General features: G+C 35.4%; 1 protein-coding gene across 1 annotated transcript in view; it reads left to right on the top strand.

The window, feature by feature from the left end:
* LOC109092976 (histone deacetylase 4-like) overlaps nt 1-27,182 on the top strand; it is a 193,531-nt gene that overhangs the window by 162,600 nt on the left and 3,749 nt on the right. Inside the window, exons 21-24 of the mRNA XM_042764236.1 lie at nt 1,036-1,155; nt 2,559-2,656; nt 17,564-17,682; nt 19,850-19,983. Of these exons, the coding sequence (XP_042620170.1) occupies nt 1,036-1,155; nt 2,559-2,656; nt 17,564-17,682; nt 19,850-19,983 (471 nt within the window). The remainder of the gene's footprint in view (nt 1-1,035; nt 1,156-2,558; nt 2,657-17,563; nt 17,683-19,849; nt 19,984-27,182) is intronic.

Here is a 27,182-nt window from a genome sequence, read left to right as displayed (position 1 = left end):
TCTCCCCACTGCTCTTCTCCCTGTATACAAACGAATGCACTGCAAAAGACTCCTCTGTCAAGCTCCTGAAACTTGCAGATGATACTACCATCATCGGCCTCATAAACAACAGAGACGAGTCTGCTTGCAGACAGGAGGTTAAAGAGCTGGCTGTCTGGTGCAGTCATGACAACCTGGATCTGAACACGCTCAAAACAGTTGAGATAATAGTGGATTTCAAGAGAAACCCCCCTGCACTCCCCCCACTCACCATTATGAACAGCACTGTGGCTGTAGTGGAGTCATTCAGGTTCCTGGGCACAACCATCTCTCAGGACCTGAAGTGGGACACTCACATAGAATCGATTGCTAAAAAGGTCCAGCAGAGGTTGCATTTCCTTCACCAGCTGAGGAAGTTTAACCTGCCACAGGAGCTACTGAAACAGTTCTACTTCGCCATCATTGAGTCCATCCTGTGTTCATCCATAACTGACTGGTTTGCTTCAGACATCAAGAGACTACAACAGACAGTCAGGACTGCTGAGAAGATTATTGGTTCCCCCCTGCCCAACATGTTTACACCTCCAGAGTGAGGAAAATCACTTTGGACCCCACACACCCAGCCCACTCTCTCTTCCAGCTGTTGCCTATAGACAGCCAGACACAAAACAAAACTTTCATTGCTTTACTTTGTCCATTATAACAAACACTTTTATGAGTACCATCTAAAAAATGTATGTCTTGTAAATCTACATTATATTGCATTACTGAATTTTTTTTTTTTTTTTTTTTTTTTTTCTTATATTATATTTCATCTCTACTGTGTAATTCCTGTGTATATCTGCATACATGTTCATGTATGTTTGCACTACATCTGTACTTTCTTCTGCACTGGAAGCTCCTGTCACCAAGACAAATTCCTTGTTTGGAACATACTTGGAAATGAAGCTCTTTCCAAGCTCTGTTTTTTTCTAAAGCTCTTTATGATTTCTGATTTCTTAATGGTCACTAGAACAAACAGATGACATTTAAATCATATGTACTGTTGTGTATTAGGATGTTCACCATGGCAACGGGACTCAACAGGCCTTCTACAGTGACCCTAATGTCCTGTATGTGTCTCTCCATCGCTACGATGATGGGAACTTCTTCCCTGGCAGCGGAGCCCCTGATGAGGTGGGTTTTATGTGCATTTTGAACATAATTTGATATACACTACCATTCAAAAGTTTAGGGTCAGTACGATTTTTGAAAGAAGACGTATTATCACTAAGGCTGCATTTATTTGATCAAAAATAGTCAAAACAGAAAAAAAAATGCTAAATTATCAGTAATAATTGCTAAATATTTTTGCATTTAAATTAACTGTTTTCTATTTGTATATATTTTAAAATTAATTTATTTCTGATTAAAAAGGTGAATTTTTAGCATCATTACTCCAGTCTTCAGTGTCACATGATCCTCCTGAAATCATTCTAATATACTGATTTGCTGCTCAAGAAGCATTTCTTGTTATCATCAATGTGGAAAACAGTTATGCTGCGTAATATTTTTGTACAATATTTTTTTTTTTTTCAGAATTCTTTGAACAATAGAAAGAACAGCTTTAATCTGAATCTTTGGTAATAATATACAGGAAGAGGCTTTACTGTCACTTTTGATCAGTTTAATTCTAAATGAAAGTATAATTCTTTCAAAGTAAAAACCTTAATGACCCCAAACTTTTAAATGGTACTGTATATAAAACTTTTTTTCCAATTTCTTTTGTTTATATTTGTTTTCAGTAAGAGGAACCAGAATTTATACCAAGCAGCCATTGTTGCCATGTAAATTAAAAATGCAAGAGAAATACAACAGTATTAACATATGCATGTAATACCAATATTTTGATACAAAGGTCTGAGATTTAATTGAAAGTCTGAAATTCAAAATCAGATTTAAACCTGAAAATAACACAGTTTGGGGGGTTGGAATACCTCACTAAGAAAAATTTGGGAAAATAAAGACAAAATGTTTAATATTCTGCACTATTTCTAGGTTACTAAGCAAATTTGTGACATTATCCTGTGATTTGTTTGCACAGACAGTCAGATGTTCGTTCTTTTTTTGGAAATTGTCAGGTTTTATAATTTTTTTTTTTTTTTTTTTTACATCAACCTGACATGAGCAGAGCAAAAGATAGTTGTGGTCTTCTTTTCCCCTTATTTGACTCCATTTTGACTCTCAGTTATAATTAATGCTCATTATCATTAATCCGGTAAATCAGCTCCTGCCTCTGAACTAATGAGGGGATTGAAAATTAAATTGACTCCGTTTTAGCCCTAAATTCTGGTATTAGTCAAAGTCCATTTGGCTTTCAAATAAAACCTCATTATGGTTGTACTCTGGTCATAATTGTTGGGATTCGTCTTTTATTGGCTCTGTGATATCAGCCTTAATTTAGCGGTTTCCCTGGGGAAGTTTGAATGTGCATGATTCATAATGCCTGCTCATCTGCTCCTACAAGAACTTCTTTTGTTTTTTTACTAAACCGCACATTTAATTGAATTGAATTTGTGGTTTGTCTGTGTTGTCTATAGGTGGGCATCGGTCCAGGCGTGGGCTTTACCGTGAACATGGCCTTCACCGGTGGTCTGGAGCCACCCATGGGGGACGCAGACTATCTGGCAGCATTCAGGTAATACGGTCACCCATATATACCTGTTACATCAAAACGAGCGACAGACTACATAACCTTCACATAGCATGCTATGGCCTTTGTTTACAAATATAAAACTGTAAATGCAGTTCAGCATCTTTTTGCCATCAGGAGCTGACTTTTATGTTGGAGTCAGTCAGGTGTCATATATTTCATAGCAGTCAATACAAACAGTGCTTTTTGTAATTAAAATTATTATTTTAAACTACCAAGTGTACAGAAACATATAGAATACTGTAGTATTGTAGCAAGGTGAAAACAGGAGCCACATCAGCCTTGTTGATTATTATGGTGTTTTTGTGTAATTTTAGAGTTATAGTTTGTATTTATAGTTTTCATTTTAATTTTAGTTTCAGTTTTAATAATTTTCATCTTATGTGCTGTTGTTTCTTTTTTATATATATTTTTTTATTCTTTTAAATATTTCTATTTAGCTTTCATTTATTTTTATTTCAGTTTCAATTTTAGGAATTTTTGTACTACAGCTTCAGCTTGTTTCAGTTAGTTGCTAATGCAACGTTTCTAATTTTAGTTTTTTTTTTTTTTTTTTTTTTTTTTTTTTTTTGTATTCTTATTTAATTTTTAAAATGGATTTGGTTTTAGTTAACAATAACAAATAAGGTTTTGCAATGTTTTTAGTATTTTTTTTTTTTTTTTTTTTTTTTTGTATTTTAGTATTTTTTGTCAAAAAGAGTAAAAACTCTTGAATACCTATAAGTAATTTTTGCTGTGTATTTTTGTTTTGCATAAATTGTTTTGACCCGGACATTATCGCAGCCCTCAGATACTGATGTTAGTTGTTCCTGCTTTGAGACCAGCAGGTTTTAGTGTCCTGTTCAGAATCCATGTTTCCCACTTAGAATTGCATTTTATTTGGAAATGTGCAGAATGGATCAAAGTTGGGCAGCCAGTGGCACCAAACTGATGAAAGAATCATTTGTGTTTCCCACTTAGAATTGCATTTTATTTGGAAATGTGCAGATGTATTACTTTCGTGAATAGTTTAACTCTGCTATTAACTTACCAGCACCTGCACAGGTTTTATGTGGGCCATGTGTACTAATCGTTAAACACTCTAACTTACACATGTGCCAAAGAGTGGACTGTATAGGGCTGAATTTATCGCAAGGCAGTGTCCTTTTATTGCAACCCCAGTGAAGTTTGTGACTATGGAAAGTATGTGATGATTGAGAATACAGGAGAAACCTAACTGACACTTAAAAGTTAAAGCGGAAACACTCTACTTTGATGGGTTGGATCAACTGACTTTTTCTTTTTCAGCCTGACATAAATTGATAGGAAAGACGTTAAAAAACTATTTAAAAGAGAATCAAAGGCTCTTTTCCAAAACCTAGTGAGCCTACATAGGCAACGGCTTCTAAGGAAACCTCATAATTGACCAATTTGAAACGATTTTGGTGTTCATTGGCTTTTATTCATTTTTGCTTATTTTGGCAGTGGATTAAGAGATTGCATTCTTAATCTGAATTTTTGGCGTTTTCATTAAACTTGTCACAGTACATTATGGGATTGTCTCTTGTACATACTTTTTTGCTTTTGTGTCAGCTTCATGATCTCTTAAAATGAAACCTACTTAGGCAGAGCCAAACCAACTCACTGGTTTAATATTGCTTAACTGACACCCATATGACAGCCAAATAGTGTGGAAAGCCCCATTTTCACAGGGATTTTCATGAACTGTAGGCAGTTGTAGGAGAATTGGTTGGAGAATGGGGTCTTGTAACAATTTGTATAAGCACTGCTCATCCGTTGAACTGTCCCTTTTATCTGTAGCAGGGCCTGATGGGAGTCTTTGATGGTGGGCCAGTAAAGCTGAGCCCCATTAGCATTGGTGTTTGAGGCTATTAATAACCCCCTCCCTCACGGTGCGGGTGCACGGCCGATTCGAGGCGCTCTTTGAAGATAGGCCTCCGTGCCCAATGCGTTCAGGATGCTGCGGCAGGTAGATGGCTAAAATATGGCCCACTGCAGGGCGATGATAAGACAGGATAGTCCTAGCTCATCCCTTTTTTTTAAAAAAACGACCACCTCCTTCTCTTTGACCCAATCGGCCCACTCTCAGTCTGTCCGACTGTTGTTGTTAATCTCTCCCCAACACGTCTTCGATAAATTCCCTCCCTTTCCTCACGCAGGGTGTAAGCGATGCCAGCTGGGTCTGACCCGTCTGCGCATCTGACCTCAAATCTCCCCCGATCTCATCTGGATCTGCACCCGTATTAAGATGCTCCGGTTCGGCCATTGAGAATCAGTCAGTTGGAAAAGTTTTTAAGCTTTGTAGTTTGATGCGCATCTTCTTTCGTAAAGCCTGCAGGGATGCGACTTGCTTTCAATTGCTTTACGTTTCCATATGACTCACAGATATGTGTGTTGCCAGCCGCTGTACTCGTATGCTGGCAAACACCTTCGGTCTGTCGGTCCATTCATACTGATTCATCCATGCCTACCAGGCATCTGCACTTCTCGACCCACCCAGAATGCCCTCATCCCGCTGTAGAAACGTCTGCGGTTTCAGAGTAAACAGATCATTTTACAGTTGCGTTGTCAGATGTTGTCACTCACTTTTAGACAGCAAAGAGTTAAACTGCAGTGCACACAATTCTTATTGAAAACCATATTTTAGTGTTTTAACACATTTTTTAAACGCGTTTTAAAAACTAAATTGTTTGGCGTAAATGATATGACGTTGTAATTACTATGTGCGATTATTTAAATTTTGAAAAGTATGCATTATGCATATGCATATAACGTTTATCTAGTTCAAAATAACAATACATTCACAAAAAATGTTTTATCTTTGTAGGTATAATAAGTGAAATTGTTCAAAATATATTTAATAATTTACATAACCGCAGTTATTACTCATTATTTCAAATGTAAAAGATACTATATTTTACAACCAATTTTTTTTTTTTTTTTTTACTAATTTTGTTTTATATATTGATTTATTTATTTCAACTAGAAAATGTTATGAAAAATGCTTGCTGCTAAATGACTAAATGTGAATTTTATTAAAAAGTTGCTCAAGTTAAAGATCATGTGGTCATGTTTATATTTGTTTATGATTAATATTAATATTATTTATTTAAAAAAATATATTTTTAATAATATTTATATTGTATAAATTTTTATTTCTATTATTATTATTGTTGTTGTTGTAAAACCATCTATAATAATAATATTTTATATAATATTTATTTATTTATTTATTTATACAGTTCTGTTTATACAGTCAGCGTTTGCCTCCTACACAAGAGTAGCCATGTAGCTCAGTATACAGTATGTGTAGTGCTCTACTGAGTTACAGGGGCACCTGGGCTATTTTTTTTTAAATTGAATTACATGCAAATCAGTTCATGATTCATTCTGAGGCGAAGTAAACTCCATGTTAAGTGACTCAGAGTTGTGTTCACGGGCAGCAGTTATCTGTGTGCTGAGCAGTCCTGTGTGCACCCTTGATCCACCCAGATGAGGGGACTCGTCTCACTCCCACCACACTCTCTCTCTCTCTCTCTCTCTCTCTCTCTCTCTCCTCTTTCTCTCTCTCTCTCTCTCTCTCTCTCTCTCTCTCTCTCATGTTTTCTGTCATCAGCTGCTCTGCACAAATGTTTCTCAGTGTTTGATTTAAGGATCCCTAAAGACAAGAGGAGGCAGAACACAACACTTCATATATTTCTGTCTACTGCTTTCCTGCTCACGCCTTTCTTTCTTTCTTTCTTTCTTTCTTTCTTTCTTTCTTTCTTTCTTTCTTTTTTTTCTTTTTCTTTCTTTCTTTCTTTCTTTCTTTCTTTCTTTCTTTCTTTCCTGTTCTCTATCATTTCTGTTATTTTTATTTGTTTATTTGTTTTATTTGTTCTTTCCCCCATTTTTTTTAGGTTTTTATTGTTCATTTTTCTTTTTCTTTCTATCCTCCTTCCTTTCATTTGTTTGTTCATTCTTTCTGCCTGTTTTTATTGTTTATATTTGTTCTTTCTTTCATTATTTCTTTTTGTTTGTTTGTCTTGTTTATATTTTTTTCTTTATTTATCTTGTTCGTTTTTGTTTATTCGTTTGTTCTTTGTCTATTATTTGATTGTATTATTCTGTCTTTTGTTTGTATGTTTGTTCATTCTGTCTTTGTTTTTTATTAATTATTTCTGTTTTTTTTTTTTTTTTTTTAGTTGTTTCTGTTTTTCTTCTTCATTTGCCGGTTCCTTGACTGTCTTTAAATTGTTTGTTCTTCCTTTTTTACTTTACTTTTTTGTTCTGTCTTTGTTTTGTTTTTTGGTATGTTTGCTAATTCTCTCTTTCTATTGTTTTTTTTCCTTCCTTCATTTTTGCTGTTCTGTCTTTTGTTTGTTTGTTCCCTCTGTACCTTTGTCTTTTTCTATTGTTTGTTTATTCTGTCTCCCTTTTGTTTGTTCCTTCTGTATCTTTCTTTCTGTCTTGTTTTCCTTCCTTCTTCTCACTTATCACTTTCCCTCTTAAAGCATGCCTCTTTCTTGTTCACCTCCTCTCTCTCTCTCTCTCTCTTTCACCCCTTCTCTCCCAATCGTCGTGTTTCCTCCTCAGCGATGTTTTGTGGGCCTTTTGAGACAATGCATGCCTTACGGGCAGCACCTTCTTATTTAAACCCAGCCAGTGCCACGTTGCATTTGCAGGGGATCAACCCTAGGATGGAGAAAGGAGGGAGAAAAAAGATAAGAAAATTGGCTCTAATGAAAACCAGAAGCCCAGGCACTCTCACCATGAACTTGGAAATAGAAAGGAGAACTGAAGTTAATTCAAACCAGCTCTTTGCAGTGCCAGATGACAAGGCTTTGAAGTGCCCCCCTCCCCACCGCCTTTACTCTTTGCGTTCCCACTTTTTTTTTTTCATTAGACGGGGGAGCGATTGGAAAAGCCTTTGAGACTGATGGATAACCATGCCTAGTGTTAACCCTTCACTGACGTTTTTTTTTTTTTTTTTTTGGTTTGGTTTTTGGTTTTACAAGTGCAGGATCTTCTGCTCCAAACCACTCTTGGCATGTTCCAGCTCTGGGATTTGGTGGAACCTAGAGGTGGGATCGGTTTTCGAGAGCCTCGTGGTTCCAGTCCATGTAATTTGTCTCAGTCCATTGCAAGGAAATTTGCGCAGGCTAATACTAATTACCAGTCATAAATCCTTGCCTCATCTTGCACGTCATGGTTGAGTCTTCCTCATCTGCGGATCCATTTTCTGTGTGCCCCCTGGCAAACATGACAGAAAGTTTCCCTGAATAAGCTTTTGGAAGAGGATTCAGAGTTTCGGGTGGAGCGGATGAGCATCGAGAGAGATGGAGGTCGCCGTTGTCTTGTTCGTGCCATGAGAGGGAGACGTTTCCAGAGTCTTTGTGTGTGGGACAGAAAGAAGAAGTGTTTACAACATTGTATATTCCAGACACACGGTCCTGTGCTCTCATGCCAAGCTCCGCTGTCTTCCCACCGACCCCACAGCGAGGCGGATGGGCCGTTCCAGACACACGGTCCTGTGCTCTCATGCCAAGCTCCTGAAAGACCTTCTCACCGATCTGATCACGCTCTGAAGCCTTGTGTTCCTGACACTCCGAGACGGTTTTCACACTTGCTCTGATTGTTTGGTCTGAACCACAGTTTGACAAATTATGCACCATCGTGGAGTTCACATGAATCGAAGTTTGACTATTTGTTTATGTCTGTCTTTCTTTCACTTGTTTGTTTGTTCTTTCTTTCTTCCTTTAGTTTGTTTTTGTTCTTCCTTCCACCCTTCATTCCTTGCTTTGTTTCATGTTCCTTTGTTTACTCATTCTGTCTTTTGTTTGTTTTTGTTTTCTTTCTTTCTCCTTCACTTCTGCAAATTACTCTTGATTGCTCTCACACAAATTGCTAGCTCACATGAACCTATCATTTCAAGCAGTCTCAGGTGCAGTTCCCTGTTGTGCATCATAGTTAAAAAACGATGTAACATCGACACTCTGACATCAAATGAATGACAAAACCTCCATTGCGAAAGTGCTATGAAACACAAGCACAGTGTCTTGTGTTTAGGCCTGATGTTACCACACAAAAGTACCTCTAAATGAATGTGAGAATTCATGTCTTATATAGCAATTATATACCCAAATATTTTATGTACATCTCATTTGTCATGATTGACCAATCTATATATTTATATTATGGAAGGCCATTTCCACCATGGGATAAAATAAATAAATATATATAAAAAAAAAATCTCACAATTGCAAGTTTATTTCTCATCGTTCAGACAGTTCAGTTTATATCTCGCAATTTTGAGTTTATATATCACAGTTGTGACTTTTTCCTGATAATTATGATTTTTTTTGTTTCTCGTGGTTGCAAGTGTATAGACTTTCTTGCAATTTTGAGTTTATATCTCGCAATTCTACATTTTTTCGCAGAATTGCGAGATGTAAACGCACAACTATGTGTTTATAAGTTAAAATTGTGTGAAAGAAAAGTTCTAAGAAAAAAGTCAATTATGAGATGTTTACTCACAATTGCAAGTTTATAAGTTGAAATTGCAAGATATAAAAGTCAGAATTGTGAGATAAAACAATGCAATTACCTTCTTTTTATTTTTTATTCCTTGGTGGAAAAAGCTTCCACATATATATATATATATATATATACTATATATATATATATATATATATCTATATATATATATATATATAATATATATATATATATATATTATATATATTATATATATATGAGGGTGAACCAGTATTTATATATGCATAATATGTATATTATTTATACATACGTCATGCAGTTTAATCCTATCGAAATTACTTGCTGAAATTAAACTTCAAATGAAAAATCTTTTATACAATATTTATACCTTTGACAGTGTAAACAGAAATGGTTTATTTTACATTAACGAGGTTGGTAGGTTTTTGAATTTGATACAAGGAGAAACCAACATTTTTGTGAATCTTCCAAGGCACCATGATTACCAGCCAATGCTGATGCAATCTAAAATTGGCTTAAAAAAAATCACCTGGCCAATATCTAGTCATGTCTTCTTTGAATTACTTGTCATATTTGTTTGCAAGTTTCCCCAAAAAAAAAAAAAAAAGTATGTTAGAGCATAGCTTTGATAATTTGTCCTCCTGTTTCGTCCTTGAATTTCAGTTGCAGTGATAGTGAGAGAATCCAGATATTTGCTTTCTTTCAGTTATGTCATTAGTGAATCTAAAGCCCAAACCTGCAGTCTGCAGAGATCCTCTCTGTGAGTTGTCATTTACTGATCTGACTGTCAGACGGATGGTCCGCTGGATCTGAAGGGGCCCCTGCATGCGAGTTCTGGGGGAACGTGATACTGTGTTCAGGTGCAGCGTGTGAGGCCATGAACGTTTCCCAGCGGCCCTCTCTGTGCAGAGTGAGCTCATGGCTGATGAGAGGTGCAGCGTATGATGCATGCTCAGTGTTTGTGAAGGACTCCACTCACTGTCTTTATGGACAGGCTTTCATTAGTCATGGAAAAATATGGAAATATTAGGGAATTTTAAAGTGGTGTTTTCCGGGCCTGAAAAAAAGTATGGGAAGTACCTTTTGTTTTTGTTCTTTTTCATGGAAGTCCATAGAAATGTTTGAGGTAGAGTTAACTTTTTGACCCTTTGGTCTAGAAAAACAATTCCTTCTCCTATTTTTACTTCTCAACACGATGAATAAACATGGTGTTTTTTACCGTTTTCATCGTGTAATATATACAGTCATGGCCAAAAGTTTGCTGCTTAAGCTGTTGTGGTGTTCATTCACATTGTTTCTAGATTATTGTGTAGAGTGATCAGATACATTTTAAATAATTGCTAAAAGCTTCTTTGGCCAAAAAATTAACTTTTCACAAAAAAGTTTCTCTTTTTTCTCCTTTATCTCATAAAAGAGATTTGAGTAAATGATTATTACAGGGAACATGATAGTAATAGTAGTAGCCTAATTCAGTTTTGAAATGAAAATGACATCGAAGCTTTTCTGAAGACAGTTCTTTTCAAAGATACAGTCATATAAAAACAACCGCGCTGTGTTTGATAAATAAATAAATACTCCTATTAGCAGTGAAATGTCGCCCGATTATGTCTATTGTCATACGCTCACTGGATGTCATGACAGCAAATGCCATGAAGGAAAAGTTTGAATATCTCGCCTGCGCTTTCATTTCAGACCATCTCCAAAGAGACATTAAAAAACTAAACAAATGATTTACAAGATTAACGTGTCTTTATCAAAGTAGAAAATATAATTAGTGCTCTTGAAATACAAAATGGAGGCAGGTCCGGATTGGATTCTTTTTTCTCAAAATTGCGAGTTTATATTTCACAATACTGATATTATAACAATCAGTCGTAGGAGTTATAAGCATTTATAAAGTCAGAATTATTGCAGTTGCAAGAAAAACGTCCGAATTGTGATATAAAAAGATGCAGTTGCCTGTTTTATTTTTATTTTTTATTCAGAAGTGGAAACTGGCTTCCATATTTATTTTATGAGGTATGAAGTGAAAATAACAATCAGTCCTAATTTTTACATCAAATGTCAGTCCAATAATTAAATAATAAGATAAAATGTATGGAAAATGTGATGACAAGTCATTAGTCAACGAGTGTGGGAACCCTGAACAGGTCACCATCACTACTAGTTGATTCTAGTTCCAGGGAAGAGAGGTGATGTAAAGACTTCAGAATTGCATGAGTCTAGATATTTGTATTTGTGTGAGAGTCTGGAGCAGACACATCAAAGGTCAAAAGGCTTTGGCAGGGGCCCTATCTTCTCATGAGAAATGATCCCTTGGCTTCTCATCTCCGGGTCTCGGGAAGACTCGCACGAGAGCTACTTCAAGGAAAACATCACATAAGACCTGCAGAACTGAGCGTGCTTTAAGAAAAAGGGGCCTCCTGCTCGTTCGCCGATGCTGTTGGTCTTCAAAGTGGCGCGGTGTGATTTGATTTGTGTGCTTTTTGTGTCTGTGTGGTCTAGCCGGTGATTAATCCCACTTTTTTGGCAATTGGATTGAAAAGCAGGAATGATCATATCCATCAGCAGAAGCGGCCATAAAGAGGCCAAATAAGCTGACAGTCAGCAGACATGTGAGTTTGGATGGCTCCCACTTTGAGCAGGATGCAGCTACGTGGGTCGTAAATCGCAGCATCCATGGCCTAATTAGTAAAGCTCTTTTTCATCTCCACATCGACGCTGTCTGATTCATGAGAGCGCGGGCTTTAAAGAAGACTTTTCCACACGGTCTTGGTAATTGATCATGCGGTTTCCAGAGAAGAGCCGCGTTTTTTTGTGGCGGGGGGAATGTGATGATGCAAGCAGTTTTTTGGTGGGCGCCTGAAACTCACTCGTCTCCGAACATCAAAAGGGAGGACGGAAGGTTCTGGCCGCTTTCCCGCACTGCTGCTGTCATACTGAGGACCCCTCTGTGAGTCTGCGGCTGCCCTCAGAGTGCCTGTGGCATCCGTGTTAAAAACAAAAAACAAAACTAGAGCTTTGATTTGCCCAGGGCTAGACCGGAGGAAGACTTGATGTGGGCGTCCCACTGCTGTTTCTGGCAGGTTGGGAGGCCCTCGATGTGACACCTGTGATGGAAAGTGTGACCGTTGAGCAAAGCTCAGTCTTTTTTTTTCTTGCTGTGTTAGTGAATAAAGAATGGTCTCATTGATAGGCGTCCTCATGTCCTCATTTCTTAATTTCTTCAGAACACAAGGGAAGATATTTTAATGGGTATATTTTAGTGGATTCAGGACTGGAAGGAAGTACATTGTGATGCTTAATAAAGCACCCAAAAGTGTCTGTAGAAAAATTTCCAGGTTGCTACATTCTGTTTCGGTGGGAGGGGGGGGGGGTGGTTACTGATATTTAAACAATGGAGCAGTAAATTAAGTCAGAAATGCACCTTTTACATTTTGCCTTTTGCATTGCATAAAATAAATAGGGGAACATTTAGGCCACTTTTTTGGTATGCAAAATATATTGGTACCATATCAGTTAATTTAAAAAAGGGTATTAATTATATTATAAATTCTGAATATATATATATATATATTATATATATATATATATATATATATATATATATATATATATATGTGTGTGGTGTGTGTGTGTGTATATATATATATATATATATATATATATATATATATATGTATATGTATTTTATATATAGGATTATATTGTATTTTATTTTTTCTCTACATAAAATATATATATATATATATATATATATATATATATATAATATATATATATATAAAAGCAAAAATAAATAAATATTTAATTTGACAAAATATATATTATATTATAGTTATTGATTCAGTTTGACATCATTGAACCCTCACTTACAGTTCATCTTTATTTATTTGTTTTATTCTAATACTTTAATAATATTGTTAAAAGTAATCTTTAGCCAATTGCAAAATGAATACCCTTTTTTATACTGTACATTTTAACATTGTAAGGTCTAAATTCAATTGTACCATTTAAATTGATTGATTTTAGTTTTGTTTTAAGTTTATTTATTCAAAATAGTAATATTTTAATACTGACAGTTCGGCCAAAACATTAAAATAATTATTACTTTTGGCCTGATATATCAGACAGAATTTTAATATCATTGCATGCCTAGCCTAACACATCTTTTTTATTTGATGCTGCAAGTTTACTTTCAACCACTGCTTTAAAAATTCTCAGCATGTACTAGCACGAGTCACTGTTGACTGTCAAAACAGTATCAAGCAAGCTTGTTTTCACCAGCTGTCCACACAGACACCACCGCGCTTACCCAGACAGCACTGAAAACACTGCATGAACTGCAGCCGTGTGATGACATTTCAACTGCTTTTCTGTGACGCAAACCTGATTCAACTCTCAAAGCCCACTGTCATCCTCTCTGAAGCCTTTAGACCTCCTGCTAGTCAGGTAGTGCAGTCAGCTGGGCTCGGTGTGGGGCACAGGGAGGGATTGAGGTGAGGTTAGGTACTTTAGGATGGAAAATATAAAGCACAGCTGTGGGCCTTGGCCATCTTAGGAGCTGGGCCTTTTGCCCGCCTGCGGCAAGAGAACAAGTGCCATATTCCAGAGGCCTGTGAAGTTCCAACCAGAGCTGAAGTATATTGTGCAGCTGGGCACCACAGTAAATGCAATGCAAAATAGCTGTGTGCAAAAGAAACCTCCCTCCAAGAAGCATACATGACCCATCATCACCATGTCCAATAAGAGTAAGCTGTGTCATGTCAGGGGAATTAGAAAAATAAGTTACTAATGTACAGTTCCATTCATAAGCCTTATTTTTTTTAACATTCAGAATATTTGAATGTAGCTAAGTGCTCTTAAAATAATCAGTTTGTGGCATTGCTGAGGTGGTATGGAAGCCCAGGTTTCTTTGACAGTGGCCTTCAGCTCATCTGCACATTTGGTCTCTCGTTTCTCATTTTCCTCTTGACAATACCTCATAGATTCTCTATGTGGTTCAGGTCTGGTGAGTTTGCTGGCCAGTCAAGCACACCATCACCATGGTCATTTAACCAACTTTTGGTGCTTTTGGCAGTGTGGGCAGGTGCCAAATCCTGCTGGAAAATGAAATCAGCATCTTCAAAAAGCTGGTCAGCAGAAGGAAGCATGAAGTGCTCCAAAATTTCTTGGTAAACGGTGACTTTGGTTTTCAAAAAACACAATGGACCAACACCAGCAGATGACATTGCACCCCAAATCATCACAGACTGTGGAAACTTAACACTGGAGTTCAAGCAACTTGGGCTATGAGCTTCTCCACCCTTCCTCCAGACTCTAGGACCCTGGTTTCCAAATTAAATACAAAACTTGCTCTCATCTGAAAAGAGGACTTTGGACCACTGGGCAACAGTCCAGTTCTTCTTCTCCTTAGCCCAGGTAAGACGTCTATGACGTTGTCTGTGGTTCAGGAGTGGCTTAACAAGAGGAATACGACAACTGTAGCCAAATTCCTTGACACATCTGTGTGTGGTGGCTCTTGATGCCTTGACCCCAGCCTCAGTCCATTCCTTGTGAAGTTCACTCAAATTCTTGAATTGATTTTGCTTGACAATCCTCATAAGGCTGCGGTTCTCTCTGTTGGTTGTGCATCTTTTTTTTTTCACACTTTTTCCTTCCACTCAACTTTCTGTTAACATGCTTGGATACAGCACTCTGTGAACAGCCAGCTTCTTTGGCAGTGAATGTTTGTGGCTTACCCTCCTTGTGAAGGGGGTCAATGATTGTCTTCTGGACAACTGTCGGACCAGCAGTCTTCCCCATGATTGTGTAGCCTAGTGAACCAAACTGAGACCATTTTGAAGGCTCAGGAAACCTTTGCAGGTGTTTTGAGTTGATTGGCATGTCACCATATTCTAATTTGTGAATTGGTGGGGTTTTATTTTGCCAAAATCATCACAATTAAAAGAACCAAAGACTTAAACTACTTCAGTGTGTGTGCACTGAATTTATTTAATACACGAGTTTTACAATTTTAGTTGAATTACTGAAATGAACTTTTCCATGACATTCTAATTTACTGAGATGCACCTGCATAATTTATATATATATATGTGTGTGTGTGTGTGTGTGTGTGTGTGTGTGTGTGTGTGTGTTTTTATTTCTGTATATAGGATTATATTGTGTGTGTGTGTATATTTGCTTTGACACAAAATTGCCATGTAGATACGTTGACATGTAAAACCTTTAAATTTTTAGAATAATGACTTTTCTCATGTGCATCTCTTAATTACAGGCAGTTTTCTAAATACGGTACATGGTCACATGATACAGATTGTCAGTTTAGGGTGGGTGACACATCTTACCCCACTCTCCCCCTCGCCATAAACTTCTACTGCAGAGAATCTTTATTAACAGACCTCGGCCATTGAAATGAAATGTTACACAAATCAAGGCTGTAACGTCAACTACACCTACACTGGAGCAAACATCACCAAGCCTCCCGCCCTACCAAGCCCAGTTATATATCCAATTTCTCCAGCTGCAGTTCAGAAAGAGAAATCTGCCGTCTTAATATAGCCTCACAGCTGTGAGCCCAGAAGGAATGCAGGGCCTGGCTGCAGTCAGAAACTCAAAGTCAGAATATCCTCCGCCTAATCAGTGTGCGTGTCCTTGTCTTCCGACACGAGCTTTGATGACCCTTACAAAGTCTGACCAGCATTGCCAAGACAAACTGCTTCGGAGGCTGCATGCATGTGTATATGTACGGATGTTTGTGTGTGTATTACAGACAGAACGGCTGGGATAGTTTTCACGCCATGAACACACCCCAGTCATGTTGTCATATAACCTTTGCTGAGCTCCAGGCCAGTGAGTCAAACGGCTGTCTGTGTGAAAGACAGTCTTGGTTTAGGAATCACGACTTTACCACAGAATGGGCCGTTAAAACTACACTCGTCCCATCAATCATGCTGAATCTAGTTGGAATTTTAATGTTTCTGCTCTTCCCATGATGGCAATTGGTGTTTTCGGGGAGTTTGGACTATATTTAACATATAATAACACTGCTTCATCATCTTTGGGTTGTTTGCCATGAATGTTTTAAGGGATTGTTCACACAAAAATTAAAATTGTCATAATTTCCTCAGCCTTATGTCATTCCAAACCCATGTGCCAAACCCATGTGAAGCACAAAAGAAGACTATTTGCAAAATATTTACTCCGCTCTCTTTGATGCAGTGTCAGTAAATAGTGACCAAGTCCTGCCAGGACCAATGAAAATACCATAAAGGCATCATAAAAGTAGTCCATACGACTTCTATACTATTTTAAAAGTCTTTTTAAGTCATATAATAGCTTTAACTGAAAATTAAGTCATCAGTCATTGATTATCTTGCTAGAAATGTGTTGGTCACATTCACTTTAATGGGGAAAAAAGAGCTAGAACATTCAGTTTTGTTATTTTTATTATTATTATTATTTTTTTTTATTTATTTTTTTTTATTATTATTATTATTATTATTATTATTATTTGTTTTTTTTTTTGTTTTTTTTACTTTTATGTATCAGGGGTTAACTTTTATTAAAAATAGCAGATTTCTTTTTGCAATATGAATGTTGTATGTAAAAAAAAAAAAAAATGTAGTCTTAGGAACTTAATTCCATACCATTCTTAATTTATTTTTGCTCATTTTGCTCATTGTCCTTTATTTTATAGACTTTATAGACAGATGTAGACTTTCAATCTTACACCATGAAAATCCGTAATAAAAATGTGTTTTTTTTTTTTTCATGTTTAAAACTCATCTAAATAAAGAGTCAATGTTTTAACACAATTTTAATATTTTTTTGTGTGAAAATGATTTCCGGCAACTTTCGCACATGAAAATATGAGATGTGAAGAAAATAAAGAATAATCATGTTAATAAATGTTGCTTGTGAACAGAAGATTTTGTGCAATTTCCAAAGTCTAGCTTTAATTTTGTCAAATTATGTTTTGTCAAATTTATTTGTTTAAATTAAATCCTACACTATTTTTTTCATTATAGCAAAGATTTGTTCAAAATGCCATTTCATAGAATTGTTATACACAATACATAATATGTGTTATGGTGGACACTGTGATGGAAATTGCAAATGAAAATGATCAAATTCTCCTGTGATGCATGCATCCAGTGTTACTAGAAAAATATTGAACTAGTGAGAATGTGAAAAGTTTGTTTTAAGAGGCTTTATTTTCCATGTCCAGAGGGACAAAGGTGCCCATAGTTGGAAGAGCTACCTATAAATATCTCCACCCAAGTAAATAATAAAGGATTGGAAAAACAGATGGTGAATAAATAATGACTGAACTTATAATTTTGGCTGAAGTATTCTTTCAGGAACTCACGTGCTCTTGTTTTTGTCTTTTTGAAGGACGGTGGTGATGCCAATTGCGAATGAGTTTGCTCCAGACGTGGTGCTGGTTTCTTCAGGCTTCGACGCTGTGGAGGGGCATCCACCACCTCTGGGAGGATACAAGCTCACGGCCAAATGTAAGTGCTCTGCGTTCCCCTGTACTTAGGAAGATTCTCGTGGGATGAAGCAGTTAGGAGCAAACGGATGAGTCACTGACGTGGAAGTCTGCCTTTGTCCTGCTCTTCTCTCTTTCTCTCTCTCGCAAGTTTCTCATGTCTAAAAGCTTTCATTTCAGTCAAATTTATCATGTGCTAATGCCACAAAAACAAGACACCACACTCTTGTGTGCAAAGCCTAATCCCCGAAGGGAGGGATTGTATCAGTCATCTTTTCTCATACTTCCAGATCCCTGATGTTTTTCCTTCTTTGTTCCCATGTGTGCGTAATATCAAAATGGCATTCTGAGCTTGTTTCTAAATCAAACATTTAATGATTATATAGCACTTGTTGTTGGGGTCCAAAAGGCTGCTTTTATCCTGTTAGAGGGATCATAAGGCCGGCTCTTACAGATTACATCTCCTGGTGAAAGCTGTCCATATGTCAGAGCTGGAAACAAAGTAGAAACACTGTTCACTCAAAACATTTGCCCAGAGACTAAAGACAATTTTCACCAGTCTTGCATCTAAAAGTAACTTTAAATTTGATTCAGTCCAGCTGCTGGTCTAAGAATTGTTCAGTGATCTGTGACGGCGTTTGTTTTTCATTTATCTGCTTATCTTAAAGGAATAAGTCACCCATTAAATAATTCTGATGTTATTTAGTCACCCTCATGTCGTTCCAAACTTCTTATGCTGTTTTTGTCTTGTATAATTTGATAGATTATAGAGACCAAATGTCTCATATGAGCTCTTAAAAGGACAAAAAGAACATAAAAATAGGCCACGTTATTTGTATGCGATATTTCAAGTCTTTTGAAGTCATATGAAAGCTTTGTGTAAGTAACAGAATGAAACACATTTGTTTTTTGGTGATAATCTTCCTCTCTACCAGAGATCATAAATGTCAGGTTCAGATTCAAATATGAGGCCTTAAGATAGGGTTATTTTAGTTAACCAAATCTAAAACCATTAAAATATATAAATAAATATTATTAAATTAAATTAAAATAAAATAAACCTTAACTGAAATTATATAAAATAAATTATTTTTAAAAACATTTTTAGTTTAACTTTAAGTACTAAAGTAAAATTAAATAAACTAAAACTAATAAAGGAAAAATATTTGTAAAAATAATAATAATAATAATAATAATATAAAATATAAAAACACAACAAAATGGCTAAAACATAAACAAAAAATAAAAAATGTAAAATATAAAAATCGAATCCAAATTCAAACATTATCCAAAACAATAATAGTATATGAATGATTAAAAGAAAAAGAGAAAGAAAAAAAAAACAGTTTTAGACTAGTTTGGCATCATTGACACCCTTAAATTGAAATAATTTTTTAAAATATATATTTTTTTTTTTTTTTCAAATGTAAATAATTTCTCACTTTCTAAAGTCTTATGACTACAAAGAAAATGTAAATACAGTGAACAAGTCATACCGACAATACAGAACATTTTTATGATAGTTTATAGAGTAGACGTGGTCACCATTAAATGTTGTTGTGTGGAAAAGAGCTGTGTAAACATTCTCCAAATGTACAAAACAACAGCATGCAAGTTTAAAACGATGCAAGGATGCATAAATAACACATGTTGGGAGTGCAGTTGCTTTAATAAAGATGTGCACAAGCACGTTATGCACATAACTGTTCAGAGGAGATGAGGTTCTGGTGCAATTTAATACGTTGCACCAAGTGTGTATCAGGTTCTCAGTGGTTGAGCTGAGCTGGACAGTACCTTCTCTTACGTGATGAAGAACGTCTCATTGGACCATATCGTGCCAGTGAAGAATTAAAACAAAATAAAATCATCTAGGATGGCCTTGAATGTGAATCTTTGGGGAAGGGAGGTATAGTTGGATGCATATATTCAAACAAAGATCAAAAGATGTGGCCAAAATACTAAGCCACATTTATTGAAATTAAACCTGCCTCGTATTATACGTTTAGGCCTAGTAAATCCAGAGTGCCGTCTTTTTAACAGAGAGAATGTGATGTAATACGGTCTTATTTACTTCCTCTCCCTCTCTCCATTTTTTCTTCATCTCTGGTTCCTTTGATCAAAGGCCAGCCACCGGTCTCTGGGCGCGCTCTATAACCCCCACATGTATTTCCTGTCTCCCCCTTTGGCAGGTTTTGGCTACCTGACCAAGCAGCTGATGGGACTGGCTGGCGGCCGGCTGGTGCTCGCGCTGGAGGGGGGTCACGACCTCACCGCCATTTGCGATGCCTCCGAAGCATGTGTTTCTGCTTTGCTTGGAAACGAGGTAAGAGCCGAATGGAGATCTGACGGGGAGGGTGACTCGGGGATGGACAGGGCTTTATGAATGGAGGAAAAGATGAAGGGATTTTACAGAATGACAACATCCTCCAATGTTCAGCAATATGCATTTTTTTCTGCTGGCACAAGAGGGCCAGTCAATCAGATTTGACTTGCCCTGAGACTTTTTTTTTTAAATGTGCCATTTCTGCAGTACTGGTGGCACTAAACCGAACTGGAAAAATAATTACAAACAGATAGTTCTGCCATTATTTTAAGCAAGGGATTTTATCAAAATAATCAAAGTAACCTGTCTACCCTTTCCTTTTCTGTAAAAAGTTTTATTTTAATTTAATGATATTTAAAATAAATTATATAAAATAAAATATTTTTATTTATAAAATGTGTAAAAATCAATCAATTTTGTAATAAAAAAATGTTTTAAATAATAAGTCCTCAATATGTCTGCGCGCCACTTTTGTAAAAAAAAAAAAAAGAAATACATTTATAAAATAAATGTAAATTATACATATACACACATATATAATTATATAATTATATAGATAGATTATACCTTTCTATCAGTGTGTGTTTGTACATGTAATTTTTTTAAATTATTAATATAATTTATTGTTTGCATGTAAGTGGTGTAGACAGGTTGAGTAATTAAATAAATATTATTTTTATTATTCAATTATTATTAATTAATATTAATAACAAAACTCCTTCCTGTAAAAATAAATAAAAAATTATAATATATATACATATATACATTTATTTTATATATAATCTATTTTTATAGAAAAGTTGATTTTTGTTATTATTTTTAATATTAGACATTTGAGATTTCTTTGACACATTTAAAGAAAAATCATTCTAATTATTTTTACAAGTTAAATAATAAATTGTAAGCATTCCTGTGCAACAGCTGGTCAATGCTGGGCATAATTTTGAGTCAGGTGGACATTTTTTTTACATTGTCTCACACCATAAATAAATAAATGTTGTGTTTTTAAGGCAGTGTGGCAAGTTAAAAATAGTTAAAAAATCTTCAGCACCATTGTGTGTCGTCTAGCTGGCTTTGAGTGCAAAGAACACGTGTATGACACCCTCATATTTGCGTGCTGATTTAAGAGTCAGGATCCGTCAGGTGAACTGAACCTCTGTCTCACTGGCCCTGGGCCCTGGGCCCTGTTTTGTCAAGCCCCGTCCTTTTTCCTCCCACCCAGCTGTTGTCTAGGGTGTCACAGACTACATGTTTGTCAGGGTGTGTAGTTAGCAGCACTCGTTTTGTGCTGGCCAGCCACCAAGGTTCAGCTGACACGCTCATAATCCAGTCAGAGGGTGGGAGGGAAAGAATAGCAAACGCTTCACTGTCCGCACACACACAAACAAGACAAATGTAGCTGTAGGGCGTCATTTATCCACTTGTCTCTTTGTCAGAGGAAGAATCATTTCTTTTATCTTCCCATCTCTCATCTTCACTGCTATTCTTTCTCTTTCTAAATCAAATGCGCTCTCATTTTGGTTCTGCCTTGCTGTCTAAACAGTACACTAAATCTAAATGAACCTCATAAGTGAGCGATTCAGAACACTCTACATAGACAGCAGCTTATTGCATCAATCCTCAAATGATTTGAGTAGAGCTTGACATTAGCATGTTGCTAAGATAAATATGTGAGACTCTAAACAGTAAAAAAATACTATAGCAAATCCAAATAGGCTGTTATGTTTTTCTGAATGACTAATTGACTAGTAAAATTGAACAGCTAGTGTGACCCATACATGTACTTGGGAAAGGAATGAACTTTTTCTTTTACCCACAGTGGTAGGCTTGTCAGGAAATATGTGCATTAACTGAACTGGACCCGTTTGCTTTAGAGGAGAAGTGTGTAATGGCAGCCTTAATGCAATAATCATAATCGGTTTACCTGCACCAGCATTCAGACTGTGAGTCTGCAGGCCCGCCTGGCGCTGCCTTCATCTCCAGTTTACCCCATGGGAAGCTTTGTTGTCATAGCAGGAAAAGGATAGAGGAGACCGAGGCACTGAGTAAGCAAAACTGCTCAGTAAGAGCCCGTTTCAGCTGCCTCTCAAGTGCACTCCCTGGAGGGATGTTGAGAGGGGGCTCCGAGTATCTCACGCTCGCTCTCAGAGGCTACCAGCGGCCCATCTGAAAGCAGTTAGTTTCACACCTCTCGCAGACGGGGTCACTGACAGCCAGAGGGACAGAGACAGACTTAAAGTAATCAAAGGAAATTAGGAAGCACAAAATACAGAGGAAGCTTATGTCATAAAGTCAGAGAGTCTGATTTCAGAGTAGAAGGACCGACTTTCCCATGAGCATTGGACACTCAGAACAACTTATGCCACATTAGATGCTTCGGTCCTCTATAGCTCACACGTCATTTTAATATGGCTCGTCTCAGCCTTTTTAGTCCAGCTATGAAAATTGGAGGCCTTGTTTTATTAAACCCACGTTTCTTGTGAAGTAATGGAAGGTTTTTTTTTTTTTTTTTTTTTTTTTTGTGATGGTGCTTGTTGTTTTTTTTTATATTTATATCAAAATTTATATTAATTATATTCATATAAAGATAGATTTAAAAAATTGTGTGTGTGTGTGTGTATATATATATATGTATATATATATATATATATACATACATATATACATACATATATACATATACATATATACATATACATATACATACATACGTATATTTTTCATATTATTATCATTAGATTTTTTTGAATGTGTATATTATCTGTATTTTGCCTGTATAATGTGTCAACTGGTATTTTCTACTCCATAATATCTACATTATATTTAATAATAATTAGAAGTATTAAACAATGCAATATAATTTTTAAATATTCCTGTTGTCATTTTTTTATATTATTACAATTAGATCAATATTAAATTACTTTCTATATAATCATACAGCAAAAAATTGTATATCATTTTCTAAATAATCATATAAAAATAATTGTATAATTATTAATTGTATATATTAAACAATTGAAATATTGTTCTCTGTAAGTTTAAGAATTATTGTTATTAGATGTAATAGCATAATATGACTTTAACTGTTAACAGAGTAGAATATGTATGTTATCCTTTCTAAATATTATTACCATTATTATATTTGTATGTTATATTAATAATTATATTATTATAATTATAATGACAATATTATAAAAACAATATAGCTTTATATTTCTATATAAAGATATATAATAAAAAAGTTTTATTGTTTTATAATAATAGTAAGAAAAATAAATTAAAATAATACTTAAATATTTCATATTTAAAAATGTCAACATCCATAATGTTAGCATTATATTTAATAATAATTACAATTATTAAACATAATATTATATAGATTTTTTTCTTTTGTCATTTTAATATTATCATTAGATTTATATTGTATTAATGATTATATTTTTAGAAGTTTTATTCTAAGTTCTCTCGTTCATCTTGGCCTTTTCTGGCCAACTATGAAAATTTGAGGCCTTGTTTAGATACATGTTTCTTGTAAAGTAACATGCATGTTTTTCATGGCACCTATTCAGTTCAAGCAAACGGTCACTTGATGACCCATGCAGGACGTCACAAATGCCCCGAGAAGCTCGGCTCGGGCCAGACAGAAGATAATGAGAAACAAGAGCAGGGACTGTAATCAGTATGGCAGGAAGCAGGTGTTTTATCATTGCATTCAGGCCCACACTGTAACGGAGGTGAAGTTCAGGGCAGTGAGTAGATGATGTGGATACAGTCTGAGAGCTTTAGAGAGCGTGTTTGAGTGTGTTTGAACTAGAGACTCATGGGATAACAGGTGCTGCAGCTACCCCAACCTCTACACGCCTGGTTTACTCATTCAGTCCTCTTTTACTTGGAAGCGCCGTAGCGTGTTTTCACTCAGAAGTAAACCGATTCATTTCATGAATCAATAATGCAGTTTTTACATATAGTTATGTGTTCTGTAGTTTAAAAGACAAAATGAATGCATTAAAACTGAACACACTACATGAAACCATGTAAATTAAGTTGTATGCAAATGCAATTATGATTGATTAATCATGTTCATTACATAAACATCCAAAAATGAACTGAGAATGAGTTTTAATCTACTGGTATCATTAATTTATACATTATCCATTCCCAGTATACATAAAATATACATTTTTATAATGTAATGTATACATTAAATTTCTAAAAATGAACACACCCACATACATACAACAAAATGTAATATTTACATATTACATTGTTTATTGTGTTAAATAATTATTATTGTTAGATATAATAATATAATCTGTAAATTTATCAGAGTATAATATTTTGGTTATAATTTTTAAATATTATTACCATTATTTATATTTGCAGTATATATAATATTAAGAATTATATTAATACATGTATCTATATATAGCTATATCACCATATAATATAATATATTACAATAAAGATATATTTTAAAAATATAAATAATAATTAATAATGTGTGTGTATATTTGTGTGTATTATAATAATAATATAATAATTTAAGATGTCAACAGAAATATTGTACTGTAGTAATTATCAATTTTAAACAATGTAATGTAATATTTAAATATTACAGAGACCTTGTCATTTCTGTTGTCATAATATTATCATTAGATTTATATTATATTTTTAATAATATACGTTTACATTTATATAAATACTCTGTTGTACTCTGATTATGTTTGGTATAGAGCAAAACTGTCAGTAAATAAAAAAGCAATCACAAATGATCTTCTGATGCTTTTTTTTTTATAAGTCATCATAACCTAAGTATGGTCCTATAAAGGCTATTGTGTCCAAATCGTGTTCAGAATATATAGTATAAGTGAAGTACACTGAAACCACATGCCGACATGATCCTGTCACTTTAAAGGGGCTCAGATCGCTTATTGTCAAATGCAAGCAAAGTGCTGTCAAACCCCTGGAACTACCTACATTTAGATGTGAAAACACCCAGAGTTCCCTGCTGTCCATGAAGTGAAAGAGTTCACAGCGCCGCAGCCTCCTGTGTGACTGTGGTCATTATGTTGAGCGTTTAACTGCATGGCCTAGAGTGTCAAATATACTTCCCCTTTTTAAAGGCCGGTAAAGAGAAGGTGGTGCTGTTATAATGAGGATTGTGTTTCCTTTGAAAGTGAGTCACATCTGATGATCAGTTCTCGCACTGAAAGGTTTCACTGGTGAAATAGCTCATGGATGATGCTTCGACTCTGATGTCATCCAGCTCTGCAAGCAGATGTTGTTCTCAAATTGTGGTCATTAGCAATTATATGATAAACAGCGTCCTAATAGGCTAATTGTTTCCAGTCACCGTGAGGTTTTTCTCTGTGTTTACCTAACAGCTACAGTAAACATGCCAGCTTTCACCTATGAAGCCTGGGGTTGATTTCCAGAATTTTCTGTCCTGTAAAGGACTGTTTGTTTGGTGGCTGCAATCATTTCATGCAAGGTTGCATTAGCATGATCTGTAATCAGCTCATTAGGGCTGGTCAATTATGTCCTTCTAGTAAAATAACAACTCTCAGTAGGTTAACACAGTGGATCTGTAAGTTTCTGGAGACTTCCCTAGTTTGCTTTTACACATTTTAATCTACCCTGTCTACTATATAAGAACAAATGAGTTTCTCAGCCTCCACCTTCTTTGGTGTTGATTATGCAGATCTGAATGCAGGGATGGCAATATTTTAAGTGAATAATGACTTAAATTTCATTCAAAGTAATTAGAAGACTTATGAAATGATAAGAGTTTTGCTTTCAGTTAGCTATTCCTTTCATATTGCTCCTGAAATTATTATTATTATTATTATTATTATTATTATTATTATTATTATTATTATTATACTAAATATAAATATAAATAAATATTTTTTCAATTATAAAAAAATATTGTAAAAAATATTTATTTTAAAAATATATAAACATTTTATATATTATTTATTTTTGTTCATTGTTTTAGTCATTTTTATATCGTTAAAGCAACAGAAATTATTGCAGAAATTTATAGAACAATGTTGCTCTGCTGACAAAAAAGTCTTCATTATTTAACCAAACTGTAAAAACTAAAAGAAAATACAGCTTTCATTGTTTTTACCGATAAAACCATTCCATCATGTATCAGAAAGAATATATAAAGCTGAAAGTAAATACAGAAAATTAATTGTACTGCCAATATTGTAGGCTTCTGTTTTTTCTCATTTGTAAATATCACATAAACGGATACATGAATGATATGCTTGTTTTTTCAGTAGTTTTAGTTATTCCATGTTCTTTCGGTAACGCTGTTTTGCATGAAGTTCCCAGTTTCTTTGGCTTCATCCATATTTGAAGGACGTGCCTCGTTCTCAAACAGTCAGGATTTATATTACTGCAGGCAGGTTGACAGAAACCATCCTATCAAAAGCTTTTCTTTTTCCTGGAGAATGTGAAGGTCCTCATACTCAGAGGCCGCGGGCGTGAGGGAAAATCAAATAAATCCCACTGTCATGGTGGATGCTGGCAAATGGCATGTGTTTCATACCTGCCAAGCAGCTTGGCGTGCGCTGACAAGACCTATTAAAGTTTATAGACATGTGGCAGGGCCGTCCATCACAATGACGGACAGGTCGGGGCCCCTCCCCCTCGGCCAGTGCCAGGGCAGCAGAGAGTCACAGTCACAGCGGGATCGGAGAGCCGAGAGGGGCCGGGCTGAAGCGGGAGGATTCCCGAGGGAGTATTCCGGGGGGACGAGTGTTGACCTACAGTCAAACCACACAGTGGGAAAGTGTGAATGAATGACCAGCTGGACTCACACATGCAGACTTTTCACCCCTCCATATAGGACCGCTGACTTCAAGTCATGTCAGAATGATGGTATTTACGAGATGAACGCGACTGCAATGTCGTACCTGTGGGAAACACTGCCTTTTCTGTGAGGCCAGACTTTCTGAGATGGCAACATTTCGGTTGAATCATGGCGGAATTACTCAATAAAATTATATTGAGCATAATTATCTTTTCATTAGCCAAGCTTTCATCCACATTATATTTTTATGCCAGATGAATAATAAAACTATATAAAATTGTATTATATAATATAATAAATAATATATTCATACACATACATAATTAATTATAAATTTTATAAAAAAAAAAAAAAATATATATATATATATATATAT

This window comes from Cyprinus carpio, chromosome A9, assembly GCF_018340385.1.
Source record: "Cyprinus carpio isolate SPL01 chromosome A9, ASM1834038v1, whole genome shotgun sequence".
NCBI classification, from domain to species: domain Eukaryota; kingdom Metazoa; phylum Chordata; class Actinopteri; order Cypriniformes; family Cyprinidae; genus Cyprinus; species Cyprinus carpio.
The sequence above is the reverse complement of the archived record's forward strand: the minus strand, read 5'-3'. Positions and strand labels throughout refer to the sequence as shown.